The 21,120-nt window shown below is 47.4% G+C and overlaps 1 protein-coding gene across 1 annotated transcript in view; it reads left to right on the plus strand.

Annotated features, from left to right (window-relative positions):
- Nucleotides 1-21,120, plus strand: part of ACOXL (acyl-CoA oxidase like) — a 371,685-nt gene that overhangs the window by 291,853 nt on the left and 58,712 nt on the right. The window contains 1 exon segment of the mRNA XM_030921547.1: nt 10,999-11,067. Within this exon segment, the coding sequence (XP_030777407.1) occupies nt 10,999-11,067 (69 nt within the window).

Consider the following 21,120-nt stretch of genomic DNA (forward strand, 5'->3'; position numbering starts at 1 on the left):
ATCCCAGCAGACTGCTTCCATCTGTCCATGTTGCAGGGCTCCTAGTGCTTGTTGGAGCTGAACCTGGGAGCTCAGCATTTCTGAAAAAACAAAATAAAATAAAATAAAAAATAAGCCCTTCCCACTTTTTAAATGTGTTTTTGCTCTTTTGTTTCCCATTCTGTGATCAAAAAATTGTACATTGTATGAGGGACTGCCCAGATCTGGTCTATAGCCCCTGTTCATTTAACTTCTAATATCTAAGTACTTTCAAAATATGGTTACATTAGTACCGAAATTGATGGGCAAAAGTAACACAAAAAGTAAAAAAAGAAATTATTTGCACCAAGTGTACTGTATTTGTGAGTTTTCCACTGGGAACAGGGTAGAGAATAAGACCTTCTAAATGGTGAATAAAAATAAAAGTATAGCTCTTGATTTATCATAGACACTCTAGATATAGTTTTGTATTTAAAAATATTATTCCATACCACATATTGTAAAGTTAAACATGTTTGCACTAAACATAAATTTAAATTTAGGTTTTAAAGGACAACATGTTCTAATCTCACAAAACATTTAGCAAATAACCTTTGAGCTCACATGAGCCACCCACACAAAAACCAAAATGAACTACAGAAAAAAAACATAGAAAAAGCAACTGTCTGTTGACAACCAGATTTTCTTTCAACTCTTTGAATTTTTCTTCTATAAATAATCTGTATGTTTCAAATGTGGCCATCTTCTTTAAAGGTGCCTCCTGGCATGTTCTCATTTCAGTGTGTCTTAAAAACAAGAATTAAATGCGTAAATCATGGAAACTATTGAGTTTTTGGAGGGGAGATCTTTAAGATACATGCTCTTTAGATACCAAAAGTGTCAAAATGAAGCATTAAGATGATGTATTATTTCTTCAATGCATCTGTTTATCTTTTGTGAAATCTCGAGTTTGATAAATCACCAGAGATAAAAACATCATTTTTAACCTGTTAGAGATCCCAAGTGCCAGGAGGAAAAATAGTGCCTTGTCTCCTCTTTATGAATTTACCTCTCTCTTTGCTTATGACTTACGAGATTTTATTTGCAGAGAAAACATAATGCTCTATTAACTTGAAAATGATGGCTTTTACTCAGAAACATGAGAACCAACAAGAAAAAAAAAAGCAGCATTTATCGTCTGAGATACAATCGTTTAACAAGTTTTGATACCTACTTAAAGTAGCACAGAATGTTAGAGGGGGAAAATGATCACAAGGTAATTAAAAGTGAGGTTTTCACCAGTATTTCACCTTTGTCTACTGACATGTAGAATCTCAGCTCTGGCATATCAAAGCATATTGAATACTTTTGAATTTTTATATAACATTAGTGTGTGTAGAGACTGCTGGCACCTATCTCTTGAGATTCTTTTTTGCCCCTGAAAATCACTCAGAAGTTCTCCCTTCATTGGCCACCTGGAAAATAAAATAATTGTCATAGATTTTTATAACTCTGGGTGAAAATTCTTCTGTGTCCAGGAGTGCAGCAAAAAAGGACTGTGTAGTAGAGATGGCTTCTAACCAGTTCTTTCTGTGAGCTGGAAGATTAAAGTGCATGAATCATGCAAGTAGGTTAGTCTAGAAAACATAACATAGCAGAAAAAAATGGCTTTCAAAAATGTTCAAAACAGCTGTTTCTCAGTATGTAAACCAGCTTCTTGGTGCAGTGGATATTAGAGTTCCTTGCCTTGTGCATATTTTATCATCCTTCAATCCTGAGCAGTTTAAGGCAAAATAAATTTTATGCAAACCCATTCCAGGCCATGGACATGCAGTTGAGTTTTTCTAGTAATTGTGCTATTTTAAGGAGACACCCAGGTTCTGCCCTAACACCAGAGGTGCCTAAGGTCCCAGCTGCTCAGAACCTGTGGCAGCTGTGAGCAGCTGAGCTCAGTTTGCTCTGTTCTTTCTTCTTGCAAGAAGCACACAGACCGCGTTGGTCCTATGGAAGAGAATCACGATATTGCCTCAGACCATAAGGCCAATACAGCAGAAGGTCCTGAGAAGCTGCGGCTTGCTCCATCTCTCAGCCTTCTACTGCTGCATGAAAAATAAACATTGAAACTGTGGAGCTGCACCTCCTGAATCTGGCATCTACTTAGTTATCTTTCAGAAACAATCCTGATGGGGAGCACCCTTCCTTCATTCCCTTATCCACCCTTCTCGCCCCATATTTGTTGAAGGCCTGCCGTGGGCGAAGGACTGCATTACACTCCAGGAATAAAAGGTCCAGTATGAAACAGCCCCTGCTCCCGAGGAGCACTGGTCAGAAGTGAGATGAGAGCCCCTAGACTAGCAGCCCTGAGAGAACACAGAAGAGACACAAGCTGGGCAGGGGGTACAGGATCCACACGGCTCCCCACGAAGTTCCAGTGAGGCAAGCAACATTTGAGACTTTGCCTTTTGAAGGGCAGGTAGAATTTAGCTATCCGGAAGATGGAAAGGACATTCCGAGCAGATGGAAGAACAAGGAGGGAGGACATGAAGTGCATGGATGACTTGGGAAGGTGCTTATGGCTTGGTGTGGTCAGGGTGTAGGGCCAATGTGAGGGTGAACAGCAGGGTCCCACAGGGCCTGAGTGCCAAGGCCAGTAGCTGTCATTGTCAACTCCCACCATCAGTGGGGAGTCTGGGGGAAAGCTTTGGGAAGATTTCTTCAGGTGTGGAGGTGAATAGCTCTGAGGACAGGAACTGAGAAGCAACAGCAGCAGGTCTGCATGGAGTGGGGGCGGTTCTGGAAGTGTGAGGGCAAAGGAGCCTGAACAGCCTCCAGGTGGAGGGTGAGGTAGGAGGAAAAGCCAAGGGTGACAAGGGAAGGGCTGCTTCTGGGCACCAAGGTGGAGAGGAGAGAACTGGGTCCAACTCAGCTTGGACGTGTGGCGCATGCGGGACCAGGGGGCCACACATGCAGACGCCGAGACAGGCGCGTGGCAGAGAGGACTGCGGAGCCTCATAACATTCAGGTCCTGAGCCTGAGCACTATATTAAATGGGAGGGTGAATCCCTGCAGGGTGGAAAACAGGATGGATGCCACGCCCGAGGCAATTGCAGCCGCCCTATCCATTATCTTCCCAATTTAAGTGTGACACTGGAGTCCACAGTGTTTGTTTCCCAAAATGGGCTGACTCTTGTTCCGCTGATGGGACAGTGATGGTGGTGGTGGTGGCCTCCAGCTGAGCGTTAGTGTCAAAGTTGTCCTTCCATGCAGGGGAAAGGGGATCTGCACGGGGAACAGAGCTGGGCCATGGGGAGGCTCACACTGGCTGCTGGAGATGACACTGGGGAAAAGATGCGGTGACAGTGGCTGCTGCTTCTGGCTGCCCCCAGCTGTACACCTTGCCCTCGGCTAAGACTGCAGCAGGCCCCAGGAAGCAGCCTTTGGCCATGGTGAGCCAAGGCCATGTCAAATAGGGGAGAGCGTGCCATTGTCCATCCTGGGGAGGGCATCCCCCTGCACACAGGGCGTCCCTGGGCTCCAGAAAGGGTCCAGATGAGCAGCGCCATCATCTCTTCCTGAGTGAATGGTGCATTTGCCCCAGGCTGAAAGGGCCCTGCCTTTCAGGAAAGCAGGTGACCACTGTGCTCTGTCTCCTGACTTTGTGCCTGAGCAAAAGACTACAGATTGTTTCTGTAGCAACCAGCAGAGAGCCCTAAGAAGGAGGATGAATGTCTCGGATGTGCAATGCCCCCCATGTGGAGAGAGGGCAGCTGCTTTTCTCCCTGAGCCCAGAACACAGCAGGCAGGTTGGGCTCCTTCAGGCCCCCCAGCCCCTTTGGGAACTGCTCACATCTAGGATTTGGCAAACAGTTCTCCATGTCTCGCTCCCATGTTCCAGTCTAGAATAAAGACTTCCAAGATGTCAGTCAGCCCCCATTATGTTCCCATCCCCGGGACTGGCCAAATTGGCATTTTGCCTACCTAGGGAAATACAGTCTTAGTCTTAGTATAGACTCACATAGTTTATTTGCTTAGAAGGTTTTCAGTACCTCCTATTTGCCAGACTTAGGACTCAGATTATCAGAACAATGGGATGCTTTTCAATCCAGCAGAGGGAATAGGATGTGAACACAGAGGCCACACATATGTGGGGCGGGAGAGCCCATGAGAGGTGCAGGCTCTGTGCAAAGCCACAGGCTCACACACGGTGTCACAGAAGACCCGTTCGTGATGGGTCTTGAAACATACATAGGATCCTGAAGGTGGGGACGTGGTTGTGCAGGATGGGGAGAAGCCATAGAGTGGACAGAAGTGGAGGTGGCAGAATGAAGGACTTGAACAGGGAATGACAAGGGGCCTGCCTTGTCAGGAGGAAGGTGTTTGGGAGAAAGGCCAAGAAACAATAGTGAGAATATGAGCCTGGAAAAGTGGGCCAGGGTGGGTCATGAGGTGTGCTGGATGCTACATCAGGGAGCTTAGCCTCTGCTGGGCAGCAGTAGGTGGCCAGGGAAAGGAAGGAGTAGGAGAGGGACCATCACACCAGGACTCCCTGGAGGGAAAGATTCCTAGCTTCAGGGGATGTAGTGCTTTGGAGAAAGACACCCAGAGTGGAGCTGGATGGAGGATGGAGACCAGAACAAGTGGGTGTGACCAGCATGCCAGAGGACAAAGATCTGCAAAGAGGTCATGGCAGTGGGAGTCAAAAGGAGGGTTGGCATTGGAGGAGTAATGGCCCATTGCCATCCTGGAGGAGGCTGTCCCTTGGGAAGTGCTGAGATCCCAGTGTTCAGGGCAGAAAACATGTTGAGACTTGGTTATAGACCAAGAGCTTGTCTGCCAGAGAAGAGACACATACTGGCTCCTGTGGGCTCCCAGGTGTGGGGCCAGAGAAAAGGAGGGCCACACGTGTCATGCTCTGCCGCTCTCTGGAAGAGGTACTCTCTGACAGGGCAGGCTGGGTGACAGTGAGCAGGGCCCTCACCCTCTTGTGGAGGTTCCCCAAGGGCCAGCTCCACACCCCCCACCACATCTCAACGTGCAGACTGGTTGCACCATGACTGCTGGTTGCGAAGAAGTTAAAGGCCCCTGTCAACCCTCAGTGCTGATTCTGAAAACAAAGTCAGAGTTCTTTCTGCAAAATGAAGGCTTTTTGTTTCTCTCTCTCTCTCTCAACGTCTCTCTGTGGTGTTATGAAAAAGAGGTGGGTGGGGGACTTCAGACGCTGTCTGGAGTGGCAGACAGCTCTGCACGATGATCTGAGAGTGCTGCAGTCACACACAGGTGGGAGGAGACGGCTGAGGGACAGTGGCCGCAGTGTCCCACCTCATGGTGCAGTCAGTGGAGAAGGAGTCACTGATAAGGGGCCCCTGGCCAGGAGCCTCAGGTATGGGTGCTGGGGAGCTTGACCCTCAAGGCTCCCAAGGAGAGGCTGGTGAGGAGACGTGGGCCCTCTACTCCTGGTGCCAGGGAAGCCTCAGTAAGGGAGGTCGCTGCCTCTGAAGAAGGGTGCCTGGTTCCCAGCAATGCTCAGCCATCAAACTCCTCCAGGGGAACTGTCCATGGAGGGGTGGGTGTCAGCCCCCATATTTCTGCCACCTCTACAAGGAAGCTGGCTTCCTCATCTTCACCATAGGTGTCTGAGATGAGAGCCATGTTCCCCTACCAGACTGAAGCTCAGCTGGTGCAATCTCCTCTTTCCAGGGACAGTGGGCTTAGATGCTGAAGAGGTCTGGGTGAACCTGGTATTTTAGTGCCAGGTCTTCCTTCCCTACCAGGAAGGAGCCTGCGCCTCCCATATGGAGCCCAGGGCAGAATTACAAAGCAAGCTTACAACTTGCTGAAGAAAATCTACTCTGCCCTACTGCCCTGACAAATGTAGCTTTGTTCATCCAGAAGGCCAGATTTGAATTTAGAATGCCCAGGCTCCTAGCAGTTGTGTGAACTCTGCAGCATGGTGAGAAGCAGCTCCTTGGCCCACCTCTCTCTCATTGCACCTCCAGCTCTACCCCACACTGTGCAGATCATCTGGTCTAGACACTCAAGGTCTGTCCACACGCCTGCAATCAGCTGCCCCTTGGCTACCCCATGGGTCTAGAGTGGACACGGCAGTTGTGTGGCTCCCCAGCAGCAACACATCGCAGCAAAGAGGCTTAAGGTATTTAGGTCAGGAAATGAGAGTATTGGTCCCTGGAGGAGTGGGTGCAGGTTCCTGGTAGGCAGTCCCCGTAGCCCCATGGGCAGGGCCCTCTAAAGCTTAGCCCCAGGGGCAGAGCCCCTGTTATCTAGGGCCCTGGCACAAAGATTGAGAGAGAAGCTGAGAGAACATTCTGAGACAGGATTTCTGAGCACTGCAGCCCCAGGTGCAGGTTATAAGTCAGGGTCAACTGTACCTGCTGACTTAGCGGCAGGTGCCCAAACTGACCAGCAATATTTCAAGAGGAAAATCAGTACAATGGTATTGTGGGTTTGCTTTGCTTCATCTTCCCCCTTATTTGAAACAGCATGTTATAATGAAATTTATTCTAGGTGCAACCATTTCCTTGAGTGTTAGGTATCTCCCATTTTGTAAGGTTCTACCTTACAGCAATGACTGCAGGGGATGAGGCCATTGTAGATAATTTTCTGCCGATCATTGCAGCAGATACACAGAAGAGGAAACCTGTTTCATGCTGCTCCATATTTTTTTCTCCCAAATGACCATTGTTTACTTGAATCAGGTGTTTATTTCCCTATGCTTCCTCTCCTTAATCCCCAACCTGAAAGCTACTTGTTATCTAAAAGTCTCTTGTTCTCCCTTTTGTCACACAAAGGCGGAAAGGTCCAACCAAGGAGAACGTAACTCTACTCAGACAGGTGGAAGCCTCGGCCTCCCACTACTGACATGAATGGTACTGGAACACTTAAGAGCAGTTGAGACAATGCATGTTGAGGCAAGAAAGTGATTCCGCCGAGAGTCCCTTAGGGAGACTCATGCCCCAGTGAGACCTTGCATTTTGTTGGCACTGGTTTGGCTGCGTATCTTATTTTCATTAGGAAGTCAACCCCTTGAATCAGCAACAAAAGTAGAAGAAAGTAGATACGACAAATGCTTTCATTTTGAGGTTTTTTTCCTCCTATTTAAAAGTTGGGGAGGAAGAAAGGAGGGGTCATGAAATGTCAACTTGTCATGAGGCTTCTCTTGCAAGTTGTCAGTGAATCAGCTATCAGGGAAGGGGCCGCACAGACTGTTCTCATAGTGAGCGAGTTCTCATGAGATCTGATGGTTTTATAAGGGGCTTTTCCCCCTTTTGCTGAGCACTGCTTCCTGCTGCCATGTGAAGGACGTGTTTGCTTCCCCTTCTGCCATGATTGTAAGTTTCCCGAGGCCTCCCCAACCCTGCAGAACTGTGAGTCAGTTAAACCTCTTTCCTTTATAAATTACCCAGTCTCGGGTATGTCTTTATGAAAACCTAATGCTTTTCACCCCTTCTTCTCTTTTGGGATTTGGTAGAAATAAGAGTGGGGTGAGGGGAGAAAGAAACCTGCATTGGCATAGGAGCTTGTGTCACACTGGCATCTAGGGTGGGAGGAAAAACCCGAGACAGGTGCATGCTGCTTTTCTTGGGCCTCTGTTCTCAAGGTTGGTTTTTGTCATCTGTGTAGAAAGGGCTGTAGGCTGCTAGCTCAATAATACTCAGCCAGCCCATGAAGGGAACTGGACTGGAGTGTGGCCTTGTGTTCCTATAAGTCCACTTCAGTCCAGTTCCACAAAATGGGGTCATGGCTGTGGGCATGCTGGACATCATGGGGACAGGACAGAGTCTGGGATAGGATGCAAGTCCATCTCCTGCACCCTATCCTGAGGCCAGGGCAGCGCAGACATCTACACACTAGAGACTGATTGGGAAAGAAAAACCCCATGTGTCATGTGTCATATCAAGACATCAAACAGGGAACAGGGCAGACTTAGAGAAAGCTTCGTACAGGAACCTGAGATGGAGTGCAGACTCACTGCCAGCACCATTTCTTCACACACAGCCTCACACCTGCTCCAGCAAGTGGGCTCCGGGCTCCACACATCACTGATGAGGAAGCGAGGCTCAGCAAGGCTGTGTGACTTGTCTAAGGATGCGCAGCTGGAAGTGGCAGAGGGAAGGTTTAAGTTCAGGTCTGTCTGATGCCAAACCTGTGTTGAGACTACTCCCCGTGCTGGCCCTGGAGAAGGGTGGTATATTAGCTCTTTCTCACACTGCTAATAAAGACATACCCAAGACTGGGTAATTTATAAAGGAAAGAGGTTTAATTGACTCACAGTTCTGCAGGGTTGGGGAGGCCTCAAGAAACTTACAATCATGGCAGAAGGGGAAGCAAACACATCCTTCTTCACATGGTGGCAGGAAGGAAAAGTGCCACGCAAAAGGGGGAAATGCCCCTTATAAAACCATCAGATCTCATGAGAACTCACTCACTATCATGAGAACAGGATGGAGGGTAACCACCCCCATGGTCAATTACCTCCCACTAGGTCCCTTCCCACGATATGTGGAGATTATGGGAGCTACAATTCAAAATGAGATTTGAGTGGGGATACAACCAAACCATATCAGGTGGGATCTTGAACAACCTGAGGAGACAGGGAGGGAGCGCATGACCCAAGATGGAACCCTGCATGAGTGAGAGTCAGGAGCCATCAGGGTGGTTTGCGTGGGGAAGAGGGGCTAGGCCTGGCATGGTGAGGAGGAATGCAGGCCATAGGCAAAGGGGTTCCAGCAGGGCCAGGTTCAGAGTGGTGGCAGCGGTGGGCATGGAGGCTGGGAACCAGTGAGAAGTTCTCCAGGAATCAAAGTGGCAGCACTACTGTGGGAAAGGAGTGCATCCAAGGGATATCATCGTACAAGAGTCAGCAGGCATGGGGTCCTGAGGGAGAAATCAAAGAATCAGGCTCAGTGGCCTGGTGGCTGGAGGATGACAGTCCCACAGAAATGGGAAAAAGTTGGAAAGGGCTGGCTTGGTATGGAAGTCGACTGGTTTAGATTGGATGTTCAGAATTCAAGGTAACTTGAAGTGGGTGCTATGTCTATGACAACGAGAAATATCGTAGTGGAGTCCAGTGCAGAGGCAGTGAGAAGTATGAACGCAGGGTCACCGCAGAGAGGAGAGAGCTATCGGTGAGAATCCAGTACAGTAGCTCTCTAAGGAAGCAAGTGTTTCGATTTCCCTGACCTGCGCTAAGTAAGATTCTAAGTTACAGCATAAACCTTTACCACATAAAATAGCCACCTTAAAAAGGTGATCTAAAGAAAACCTAGCACCTGAATTTGTAGATTATTCTTTAGCCACCCTCAGACAGTAATCAGAGATCAATATGTTATCACACCAAATCAGGTCCCAGCAAAAGTCCAAAACCAGGAACGGAGTTGGGGGAGAGAGGTCTTGCCTCCAGGATCTTTCCCAGGCAGGTGTATTCTGAATGAGTGAGAGCAAAAGCATCTGTGTAAACTTAACATAGCTTTGGCCCTTATCTCACTGTACAAGTTTCTGCTGAGCCCCTTTTATAGGCAAAATTAATTTTAAAAAAAGATTAAATTGATGATTCTATATAATTAACACTCGCTTCAGCCAATTGAAGACTGGGTGGGTATAAGCATTGGAAAGCATGTGGAAGGCAACACTGATCTCTATGGATCCCAAGTATGTCTTGACTGGATAAGAGCAAAATTTAAACTTGGAAGAAATAATCAGCACCAGATACAATTGATAGCAGTCCAGATTGCATGGAGTCATTTAGTCAGAGGTGAAAGCAGTCTAAGGAATTCTAGTTTAGAGTAACACTGAAAACTACAAACAACCTACCCAGATAATATTTTCTTGATAAAATTCATTATTGCTGATATAGTTCTCTTTAAAATATCTGTATTTGCAGACATGACATCCAGGCCTGGTTGAGGTCAAATCATTGGAATCAGACTGTCCCTCAGCCTTGAGGCTGAGTTTAGCTCTGCCCACCTTAGTGGGATCTGTGGGGGTTGGGATGGGACTGGAGGGCAATCAGTGGCTTTACTGGCTGGATGGGTGGGCTTGAGATATTCAACTGGAGGACTGAGTTTTGCTCTACTCAAAGACAAGAGGCAGAACTGTTCCCAGCAGAGAGCAATGAAGGGTCATAATGGGTAAAGAGTGAATGCAGCTTTGAGTATAGCAATCAAAGGCTAATCTAGATGGGTTAACTTAGGAAAACCCTTAATGCCTGTCAGATAAGTGGTTTTAAATCTGAGGGTGGCAGAGAATTGTGGGAGCATTTTCAAGCATGAAACAGTATAGTCAACACAGCCTACAGGAGGGCAGTCTGTGGCTTAAACCAAAATAAACATTGGTGACCACATAAGTGAGCCTTTGATGAGAACCTGGCCATAAATATGAGAAGGGGAATGTAATTTGTGTAAGTTTTTCTAGATTAACATTTCTAGGGCTTTCATGGCCAATTTCATTGGATTATTAAAACTTTTTTTTTTTTTTTTTTTGTAAACCTTCTTGGGTTTCTCTTCCCTATTCTCTTCGAGAAGGTTGGTTGGAGAAAGATGACTTCATATATATGGGGGAGTTTATGGGGTTTGAGTCAACACTCGGGGCCATACACCAAGAGAAGAATTAAAGCCATGGAAATCATGATGGAAGATTGAGATTTTAAAAATTAGCACTGTCAGATTTACAAAGGCAGGTGGAGTCTTCTCAGTGAAGGTCCCAGGAACTGGGGTTAGAGTGTCATCTCTGGGGACAAGATGGCCCAAAAGTAAGCTGAACCCAGGACTTCCTGGCAGTTCAGGGAGGACCTTTGCTGATGAGAATGGCCTTGTACTCTACTGTAATGTCTCTATCTGATGGAGTGGAGAAGTCACTGTGTGGGGGCCCCTGCCCCATTCAGGGCACAGTTGGGGAGCTCTGTCATGTCACCAAGGAAGGACGGACAGCATGCTATTTACGTCTAACCACAGTGTCCTCCTTCATATCAGAAGGGCTCAGAGGTGGAAGTGAAGTCATTCACAATTTCCATTTCTTCCCTTCCAGTTACCTTAGAGCAGTTCTCCCTGGCCGTGAAGAGCTGTCCTGACCAAGAGGACCAGACTTTGTTAATGAAAATAGGTTATCAGATAAAGAACTTATTTCCTAAAGGCTCAGAGCGTTTTTATTGCCCCGAGGAGAGTTTCATTTTTACAAGCGGGAGTAAATTTATCATCTCTGAATCGTGTGCTCCAGGGGGATAAGCTTGTCATAGGCGAATTGGAGGGTTGCTGGTTAATGAGCACCACTGCTGCCTGCAGAGTGCGGGAAAGTGACAGGAGAGTGGGTGTCCACATGAGTGGGGAATCTATTTAACTCTCCAGAGGGCTCAGTTGGTTCTATTTAAACTTATCTGACAGAGTCTTGATGCTTTTTTTTTTTTAAGCAGATTTATGAGGCTTGGCCAAATTCCATATCTCCTACTTTATTTTTAATTAAGACAAAGGATTCCATACGTTCCCAGTCTGCTGCTTCCTACTTTTGTCACCGTAAGGAATGCTGCACAAATTAGACTGTTCATATTCACCACCAGAATGAGCATCTTATGTCATGGATTCCTTGCCCTTGAGTGGAAGACAAACTTCTTCCCCCCAGCCCCCCACGCCAAGTAACCATTGGTGTATTTCCTTCCAAATGACAGGAGCAGAGGCATTTCCAAATGGTATAACCTACACTTAGGCTGCATACCTAGGTGAGCCAAAAGTGTGGAAAATCCTGGCAAGCTGCCCACCTGGATTTAATTAAAACTTTGTCTTTGAAGCAGAGAGCAGTAAACAGCAGCAGATCACAAAGGTGCACACACACACTTTCCCACCACTGACTAAGACTCATGCTTTCACACAGAAACCCTGCAGACTGACCTTGAGACACAAATATTTCCATGATGTCACTTCAGTGCTGTACCACCAGGAAACTGCGTGCACCAGGAATTGCATTTCTTTACCTAAAAACCAGTTTCTTTACCAGGTGTCCTCTGACTTTAGAAATGGGTGGAAAAAAATAGGGTGTCACTCTGAGGGATTTTCAACTCATTTGCCTAAGATGTGATATTTTTGGTCTTCAAAAAAAAAAAAAGCTTTCAGTGATGTTAGTTTTATAATAAAGAAGTGTTGCCCATACCAAGTGTTGGGTTTGTCTGGGAACCCTGATTTATCAGAGTCCTGGGCGTCTGATACACTGATTTAGAATGACATAGATTCAGTCACATGGGCCTTTCTTGTTTTCCACGCTTAATTCTCTGTTTCCTGCTTTAAGTTCTGTTCTGCAAGGACCTTTCCTTTCAGGTGCAGGCTGACTTTCCGTGACCTTGAAGCAGCTTTTGGGCCCTGGATGCTCACCTCTTTTCTCTGCTCACCAGCCTCTGGTCTTTATTCCGTCCATCCAGTGTTTTTTCCTACCATCTGCTTCTTCTTGCTTCTCTCTTGTTCTTCCCCTACTGTCCATCCCTTCCCATTTTCAGAGGGTGAAATCCTGGGCTCCCCTGGATGTTACATGGGCATCTCAGAGGCATTTTGGGGTAGAGAGGGCAGCGACGGAGCCCAGCCCCAGAGACCACACCTCCAGGCCTGCTTCTAGTGGTCCTCATGGCCTCCCCGACTTGAGATGCCGCAGCCCCCTCTGAGTTTCTTCACATCTAGAGCGAGAGGTGAAAAGAGATGCTACCCAAAGGCCCCTCCTCCTCTCACCATTTCACCTTCTTACTGACTTTCATGGTATTCTGGCTGGCTTCTGTAGCATATTCAGTTAGAAACTAATAGCTTGGGGGTGGGAGAGGAAGGCTAAGATGGCCTGAGGTTTCCTGGAATTTGCGTGACCTCCAGTGGCATTCACTACTTTGTGTCTTACCTGTTGGTTTCTGCCGATTGTGTGGCCTCAGCAACAGAGGATGATTTCTGTGGGTGTATTCTCAATCTTTGCAAATATTTGAACAGGCATCATCAAAGAAAGAAGCTTCACTGAACAAAAACGTGTGCTGAGTTCATATATACTGAAACTATTTTATGATTTTTTTCAAGAGATTGAGGTTTTCTAATGTCACATATCAGAAGGCACCATGTGGGTGTGACAACGGTATGCCGGGTTTTTGTAGATGTTATGTGAGAAAACCCATTCAGTGTGACAGTAGATTATTTTGACTACAGTCAGCCTGCAGGTGATTGTATGTTTGCTCTAGTGAGCTATCCATTTTGCAGGCTGTCTGAAATAAATTCACTTTTTTTTTTTTTTGAGATGGAGTTTTGCTCTGTTTCCCAGGCTGGAGTGTAGTGGCGCAATCTCGGCTCACTGCAAGCTCCGCCTCCCAGGTTCACGCCATTCTCCTGCCTCAGCCTCCTGAGTAGCTGGGACTACAGGGGCCTGCCACCACGCCCAGCTGATTTTTTGTATTTTTTAGTAGAGATGGGGTTTCACTGTGTTAGCCAGGATGGTCTCAATCTCCTGACCTCGTGATCTGCCTGCCTTGGCCTCCCAAAGTGCTGGGATTACGAGCATGAGCCACAGCGCCCGGCCAATAAATTGACATATTTAACTTAACCTCATGAAAACTTGTGGGAGGCAAAAAACGTAGATCTGGGCCAAATATGATTTTGTTTTGTTTTGTTTTGAGGCAGAGTCTCACTCTGTCGCCCAAGCTGGAGTGCAGTGGCATGATCTCAACTCACTGCAACTTCCACCTCCTGGGTTCAAGGAATTCTCCTGTCTCAGCCTCCCCACTGATTGGGATTACAGGTGTCTGCCACCACACCTGGCTAATTTTTTGTATTTTTAATAGAGATGGGGTTTCACTATATTGGTCAGGCTGGTCTTGAACTCCCGACCTCAAGTATTCCACCTGCCACGGCCTCCCAAAGTGCTGCTATTACAGGCATGAGCCACTGCACCCAGCTGATTTTTTTAAAATTATATTTTGCATGCATTCCTACATTGTCATATGTTCCAATGTTGCATTCTACATTGTCAAAGGTAGTTGAGACCTGAGGACAAATATTTAAAGGGGTACCATTAAAAATGCAGCTTGTAAGGCAGGCATGGTCCATGATTGCCCCAGGCAGCCTAATTTTGACTCAAGTCCAAAGCCCCTCCCTCAATCACATAGCTCTACCTTCTCTAACCTGTGAAGATGCTCTATAGAGAGACTGCCAAGAAGATGCAAGAGATGAACTCACAGCTAAGCAGATGACTGAACCAAGGTCAGATCCCCCTGCGAAGACAAAAGCATTGAGATTTTGAAGATGGCACAAGCCAGAACCTTCATCTGACAACCAGGAAGAGCAGGAGGGACAGGAAAAGAAGTGACTAGCCACCACTGCATAGCTAGTCAGCCAGCAATAGAACTAGGACCAGAAAGCCAGGGTCCCCAGACTCTCATGCCCTGGGCTTCTTCCTGCGGGGCCCACTCAGACGAGCAAATTCATAGAAAAATCCACCACTCCACCCCTTCACCAACAGGAGAGCACACACGGGAGGTGTGACTGCAGTGGAACCACAAGGGGTACTGTGGTAGCAGGCTTCTGGAGTCACTCTCAAGGTTTGTTAATCATACCCTTGTTGCTGAGGGTCCTGTAAGACAGGAGAAAGCCAGCTTCTCTGTGACTCAGTTTCCCATCTACCAAGCAGAGGTAGAAGCTGTTACTGGCTTAAGGTTTGTGCACCACTGCAGACCCAAGAAGGGGCTAGGGAAATGGTACCCAAGGGTAAGGTAGCTGTTATCAGGAGTTGCCTCTCAGATTTCACTACAATTTGAACCATAGAACAATATTTAGATTCCATAAATTACTCATTTGATCCTGTTCGCTTTTGATCTCCATACCTACCTGTTTCTTCACTGATTCTTAGTCTTATTTGCCAGTTAATCTCTTTGGTCCCTCTCGGTCACTACCTTGGAGAGCCCATTTGCCCTTGGCTCCACCTGCAGTCCCCTGTGACTCCAGGTGTCACCTGAGCTCACATCCAAGCAAGCTCAGCAAGTCTAAACCCCACCAGTATCTGTCCTCCCATCCCACCATCTAGGAACTGTGGGGTAGTCTAGGGTGCTTCCCTGTCCTGGAGCTGCCACGGAAGTTTCCATGTGTCTGTTCATCCTCTGCAGCCTCTTTCAGGGTCCTCCATCTCCCTCTGTCCCAGCAAAGAGTACCTGGACCTGACCCCTTAAGGACAAGTTTCTATCCCCACTCTGCCAGCAACTGGAGTGTAACCTTGGGCAGGTCACTGTTATCTCTTTTAGCCTAATGTCCTCTTCCAGTAAGAGGAGGTAAATTAGACCACCCCAAAGACCCTTCCAGCATCACACTCTGCAAGGTCATGAGGGAAAATTATTGACAAGGCTGCAGTTCTAAATATGCTTGAGAATGAACCAACCTGGCCTTCTACCACTCATCTCTTTCCTCTAGGCACTGCCAAGTGAACTTTCTTGGGGCCCCACATCCTACATGTCACTCTGGATGCATTTCTAGCCTAACTCCTTCTCATCTTTGGAATAGGGTAATCACAAAACTCATCATCCAAACATGGATTTTTTGTGTGTGTGAGTAAAAGGGGCACCATTAAAAATAGAACTTGGATGGCGGGCACAGTCCATGACTGTCCCAGGCAAACCAGGGCATTGGGTCAGCCTAGTTTTGAATCAAGGCCAAAGCCTCTCCCTCAATGACATGGTTTGACTTTGCCTAGCAGGCTTCTTTCTCAGTGCTTGGTCCAGACCCTCTCTGTCCCCTACAGGATTGTCCCCTCTTAAAAATCAGAGCCTCTGTTTAGTGTAGAAGTTGGCAGGAAGACAGATCTCTTGGTGACAGTCTGTGCTCGCACCATCATTTACTGAATGTAAATGATCACACCTCCTCATTTTGTTCTTGCACACCTAGGAGTTTCTTACACATCTGGCAGCAGCTGCCTCCAATTTGGGTGGGAGATAACAGCCCCAGCCAGGGGCCTAGATGGGACTAAAACTTCCTGAAGCCATCGCCTGCAGAGCCTCCCTGCCTCCCTTGGAAAAGCTGGAAAATATTTACATAGAATGGTCGGAGGAAAGTGGCCCTTGCTGGTAAATGCTTCTGACCAGGTCAGGAGACAAGAGCTAGTATTGAAGGAGCTTTGCCTGATAGTTTATACCTGGAACAAGACAGTAGAACAAGGGTTGGCTCAGAGCAAGCCTTGCCAGCTCTAGTGATGTTGAGTGAGTGCCTGGAACGTTCCCCATGCTACAGTCCCAGCTGTGGCCTGGCTCGGTCACCCTGCCAAAGGCACCTGGCTAGAAGCACCATGGGAGGCTCAAGGCAGGCCTGTCTGTAGGTGGATCTGATATCTACCACATTTACAGCAGCAAACAGTAGTAAAACCAAGCTGCTTGTAGGAAAATAAAGCTTGGCTTATTTATAGCACTGGCTTGAATCTCTGCTCCTAAGTTGCAACCTTTGGCAGGGCTGTCACACACCTGGAGCAACCATGCTCCCTATTTTTCTAGGTGGAGGGCTAGCTGAGGTGGGCAGGCTGTCTGGTGGTGCAGCAGATGATACCTTGATCTAAGCAGACGTGTAGAACAGTTTTCATAGCTGCTGTCTACCCAGTGGGATGTGCAGGGGCTCATCAGGGTTGATGGGCACAGCTGCCAAGAGCTGCAGCCCAGGTACAGCAAACCTGCAGAGACAGCTCCCCAGCAAGGCTCCACTGATGGGAGGTGTGGGGGCTGAATGCTGCTGGAAGCTTCCTTAGGATTTCTTACCAGTCAAGTATGAATGCTGCCCCCAAATGCATAGAGAAGCCTGGGAGCGTGTGGAAGGAGGGACGCCAGGCCTCCCTCCACGTCCCCTGCCACCATGGTCTGGCCAGATGCAACCCTTTCTCTGTCTAATTACATTTTAAGAAATCAGACACATTTGAATCCTCCTTGAAACCAAAAATCTCCAAGAGACCAACATGACTCAACCCTTCAGTCCTCTACACTTACTGGATACAACTTCTTCCCAGGTGAAGGCATTTTCTCCTAGCCTGATGGAATCTTGTCCAGAATGAGGGTTTTCACAAGGAAAACAATGCCTTTCCCTCAGCTTGGGAATGACTGTGCATGGAGGAGAAAGGGAATTTTCCACATGACCGCTCCACTGCTTCACCTCCCCGCAGAAGGTTTAGAAGCACCCCAGCAAGCTGGTTGTCTAGTGTTTCTTAAATTGTCATTGTCACAAAGATTCTTTCTGCTTCACTTCTCCCAAAGTTCTCCTCCTCACCCACCCCCTTCCTTGGTCCAAGGCATAGTAATTGAGCCATTCGGTATCCAGCATGAGGACTGGTCCTGCAGGACCAGGCAAGTGCCTTTGTCTGCCTTTGTGCTCGGAGAAGGCCTTCACGCCTTTGTCTCATAAGGTGCTCGCCACGGCAACCCAAGTGTCTAAGCAGGGCATTTGCAGGGGACTGTCCCTGCCTCACAGGCGGCTAGCAGCAGCAGTTTGAGCCTGTCAAGTGGGTGAGGTGGGGTTTTTCCCTCTTTCCTGCATTCTAACTGCTTTTTCTTCCTTTTCTCAACCTGTGTAGGTGGTAGCTAGTTTAAGCACCAAACCTAGCTGCCAATAATTAACTACACACACCTTCCATCATGCACTGTTCAAACCATGATGTCCTTACTTCTGCAGGTGGCCCTTGTCATGCCCAAGGACCTCATCTTGGCCCCGTGCCATTGAGAGAGTCCTAGGCTCTGACCAGCAAGGGGTTCCCTCTGCCTCTCAAGCAGAGGCACTCAGGGGCTCTGCTGTGGCCACACACCCTGTGCATGCACCACATGTACCCACATCACCACTCAGTCATCTGGGGCTGGGCATGGGGTTGGGCCCCCACATGGAAGAAAGGGGATTCTTTTCTGGGGTATGACTGCATTTCCAAACCCAGTCCAGGATGAATAGTGTCAGTCCTTGCTCTGAATTCCCATAACACAGGTGATAAAGAGTGGCAGAGTTCCCATAACACAGGCAATAAAGAGTGGCAGATAAAGAGTTGTGGGTGGGCTGTGGTTTGGAATCCAGCCCTGGCCCATTCTACCTTTCCCTCCACCTTCTCTTATCCTGGCAAGCTAGAGCCACACAGAAAGAAGTAAGAGTGTGGCTGGCAGTGTTCCTAAAATAAGTTGTTCAACAAATGTTTACTGAGTCCCTATTGTGTGTCAGGTAGTGTTTTTCTAATACCTGGCTCACTTGAAGAGTGTATTCTAATGTTTTTATATTTAATAAGGAAAAAAATTTGGAGGCTAAGGCAGGAGAATTGTTTGAGCTCAGGAGTTCAAGGTGGCAGTGAGCTGTGTTTATGCCATTGCCCTCCAGCCTGTGTGACAGAGCAAGACCCCAACTCTAAAAATAATTAAAGAAAAAAGTTGGGAGAAGAACAACTGGTGACATAGAAATCAGGTTTCAGACCTACACTTCCAGCAACAATGGTTTTCTCTCATTCCTATGCCACTGAGGCCCGGGATACCTCACTCTCTTCTCTCCTAGAGGTCCTCTGCAAGTGCCAAGCCTTTGTCAAGTATTCTGCAAAGCTCAGCTCAAACCAACCCCCCAAAAATATCAGTAACAATTATCCCTCCCAATGAAGCTTCAATTTTGGAAAGGGATCTTTGAGGCATAGGACTAACTTTTTAACTCAAATATATATTTTAGGCCAGGTGCGGTGGCTCTCACCTGTAATCCCAGCACTTTGGGAGGCCGAGGTGGGCAGATCACGAGATCAGGAGACAGAGACCATCCTGGCTAACATGGTGAAACCCCGTCTCTACTAAAAGTACAAAAAATTAGCCAGGTGTGGTGGTAGGTGCCTGTAGTCCCAGCTACTCGGGAGGCTGAGGCAGGAGAATTGCTTGAACCCAGGAGGCGGAGGTTGCAGTGAGCTGAGATCACACCACTGCACTCCAGCCTGGGCAACAGAGCGAGACTATCTCAAAAAAAAAAAAAAATTATGGTAGTATGCCAGGCTCCATAATAAGTCAGCAGAAGGGTCATTTTGGTGGCTGTCTGGACACAGCTGGCACGGTCCCTCTTCAGAAACATTTAAGAGTGTCTACTATGTATCCAGCACTGTGCTAGGCACTGAGGTTGCAAATATCCATAAAATGTGACCCTCACCCTCAGATAACTCCCTGACAAATAGGTGAGACAGACATGTCAGCACCTTGGAGTGGGCTACGTGCTGACAGGGAAGGGATGTGGGAAGCTAGTGGGGCACTCAGTTGGGTACTCAACTCAACCTAGGTTTAGGGAAGACTCCCCTGAGAAGGTGACATTTGAGCTAAGTCCCCATGTCTCTGCAGGAAATTAAATTTAACTAACTGTGTGGGTTCCACTGTGCATACTGGTGGTGTCGATGTGACACGTTGTGTTCTGAGTTTTCCATTTATAGAGTGTTTCAGGTGCACTGATGCATGCCTTGAGAGCTGACTGCCAAAATAGGGGCCCCAGACAGCTGCCTTCCCAGGGGAGGGGTATCCAGAAGCTTCCATTCTTGCTGTGCACATTTCCCTAGCTGACCTATAGCTGTCTTGAAATTATAGCATTCAATATTCCTTCCTTGGCTTGGAAGACTTTATGGGTCTTCCAGTAGTTAATGTCAAAGTTAGGTGTCTCTGGGAGGGAATGCAGCAGAAGCCATCACCAGCTAATAGTTGCTCTAGAATTGTTCTGAAAGCATGGTGTCCAGGCCAGGGGCCAGGAGTAGAGAGGGAGAGGGGTGGTAGGGGATTAGAACTGGGAAGGCGGAGGGGCTCCCTCTCTTGCCAGAAACAGATCTGCTCTGCTGTCTGTGCATTTACACTTCACCTAGCTCCTCCACAAACTTCTGCTATTAGGAGAAATAGGTCAATGTATTTCCAATCCAAATGCCATCAGAAGCAAGCTCTACATGTGCCTGGTCCCCTAAGAGGAGCATAGGAGCGCACAGATGGCAGCAGTATATGAGGACGTTACACCTGCTGTGCTCCTTGATACTTCATTGTCAAGCATCTAAATAAATATCTAAGTGGAGAACCAGCTAGGAAGCACAAATCCTGGTGTTCAGAAAAGCAGTGAGCTGCCCAGGCGTGGAGGGTGCAACACTTTGGGGATGCCTACCCATGCGAGTCTAGCACAGGGCTTGCGGGGCGGGGTGTTCCTTCTTGAATGATCTGTTCCCCATTTCCTCTGTGCACAGCTCTGGGGGCAAATTTCATTTCAGACTGCTTTAGAAGACAGGACAGCAGCAGGAGAGGAAGTCACTAGAGACAAAAGAAAATTAGAAGGATTTGGTAGAAGTCATATACAGGAAACTGAGAGCAAAATTTGGCCCTCGGAGACTAAAGTTAGTGGGAGGAGAGAACAGGGCGTGGCCAAGACTTGTCATCTCAACATTTAAATAGAGATCAAGATGCTAAAGTTCCCAGGAAACATCTCTTTTGTGACTTGCCAAGAGCATGGAGAAATTCCATCAGGGAGCTTCTGAGATATGGATCCAGACTAGCAGACATTAACAGAATTACCAGGTGTCTAGGGGGATCCCAGACTTTTCAGCACACAGTGAGGGGGATGTAAACACTAAAGTTATATGGGAAGTCACACTGGATGGATTGATGAAGGCAGCAAAGCCTAGCAGTCACACTGAGGCAGCTCCCTGCCCACAACCAACCACATTTGCACCCTGATTAAAAACTGGAAATGTTAAGAGACTTGAAGATTTCTGCTCCCTGCACCTGCTTAACTCTTTCTCTTGCCCTTACTAAATTTTAGCTGCTTTCTTTTTGGCTAATTTCACAATGTTCAAAAGTCTATTGGAAAGAAAGAAACCCACAAAGCACCATACATAAAAACTTTGAGATGGGGAAAAAGAAAAATAGTGGCTTGATCTGCTCCCTTCCTCTCCCAGAACCCAGGAAAATGCCTAGTACACAAGAGGCAAGGAAGGGAAGGATAAAAAAAGGAGGGAGGAAATTAGTTCTGGATGAAATGTCAGAAAAATGGCCACCATGAAGGCCCCAGTCAACCAGTCACTTCCTCTTCTTAGGTCTCCTGATGGAATGTTTTCATCTTTGGGAAAATCTTTCCACCTTTATCTCTTCTAGAACTGTTAAATCAACAGGATGAGCCAGGGCAGTGGCTCATGCCTGTAATCCCAGCACTTTGGGAG

Source organism: Rhinopithecus roxellana, chromosome 17 (genome assembly GCF_007565055.1).
Source record: "Rhinopithecus roxellana isolate Shanxi Qingling chromosome 17, ASM756505v1, whole genome shotgun sequence".
Taxonomy (NCBI): Eukaryota; Metazoa; Chordata; class Mammalia; order Primates; family Cercopithecidae; genus Rhinopithecus; species Rhinopithecus roxellana.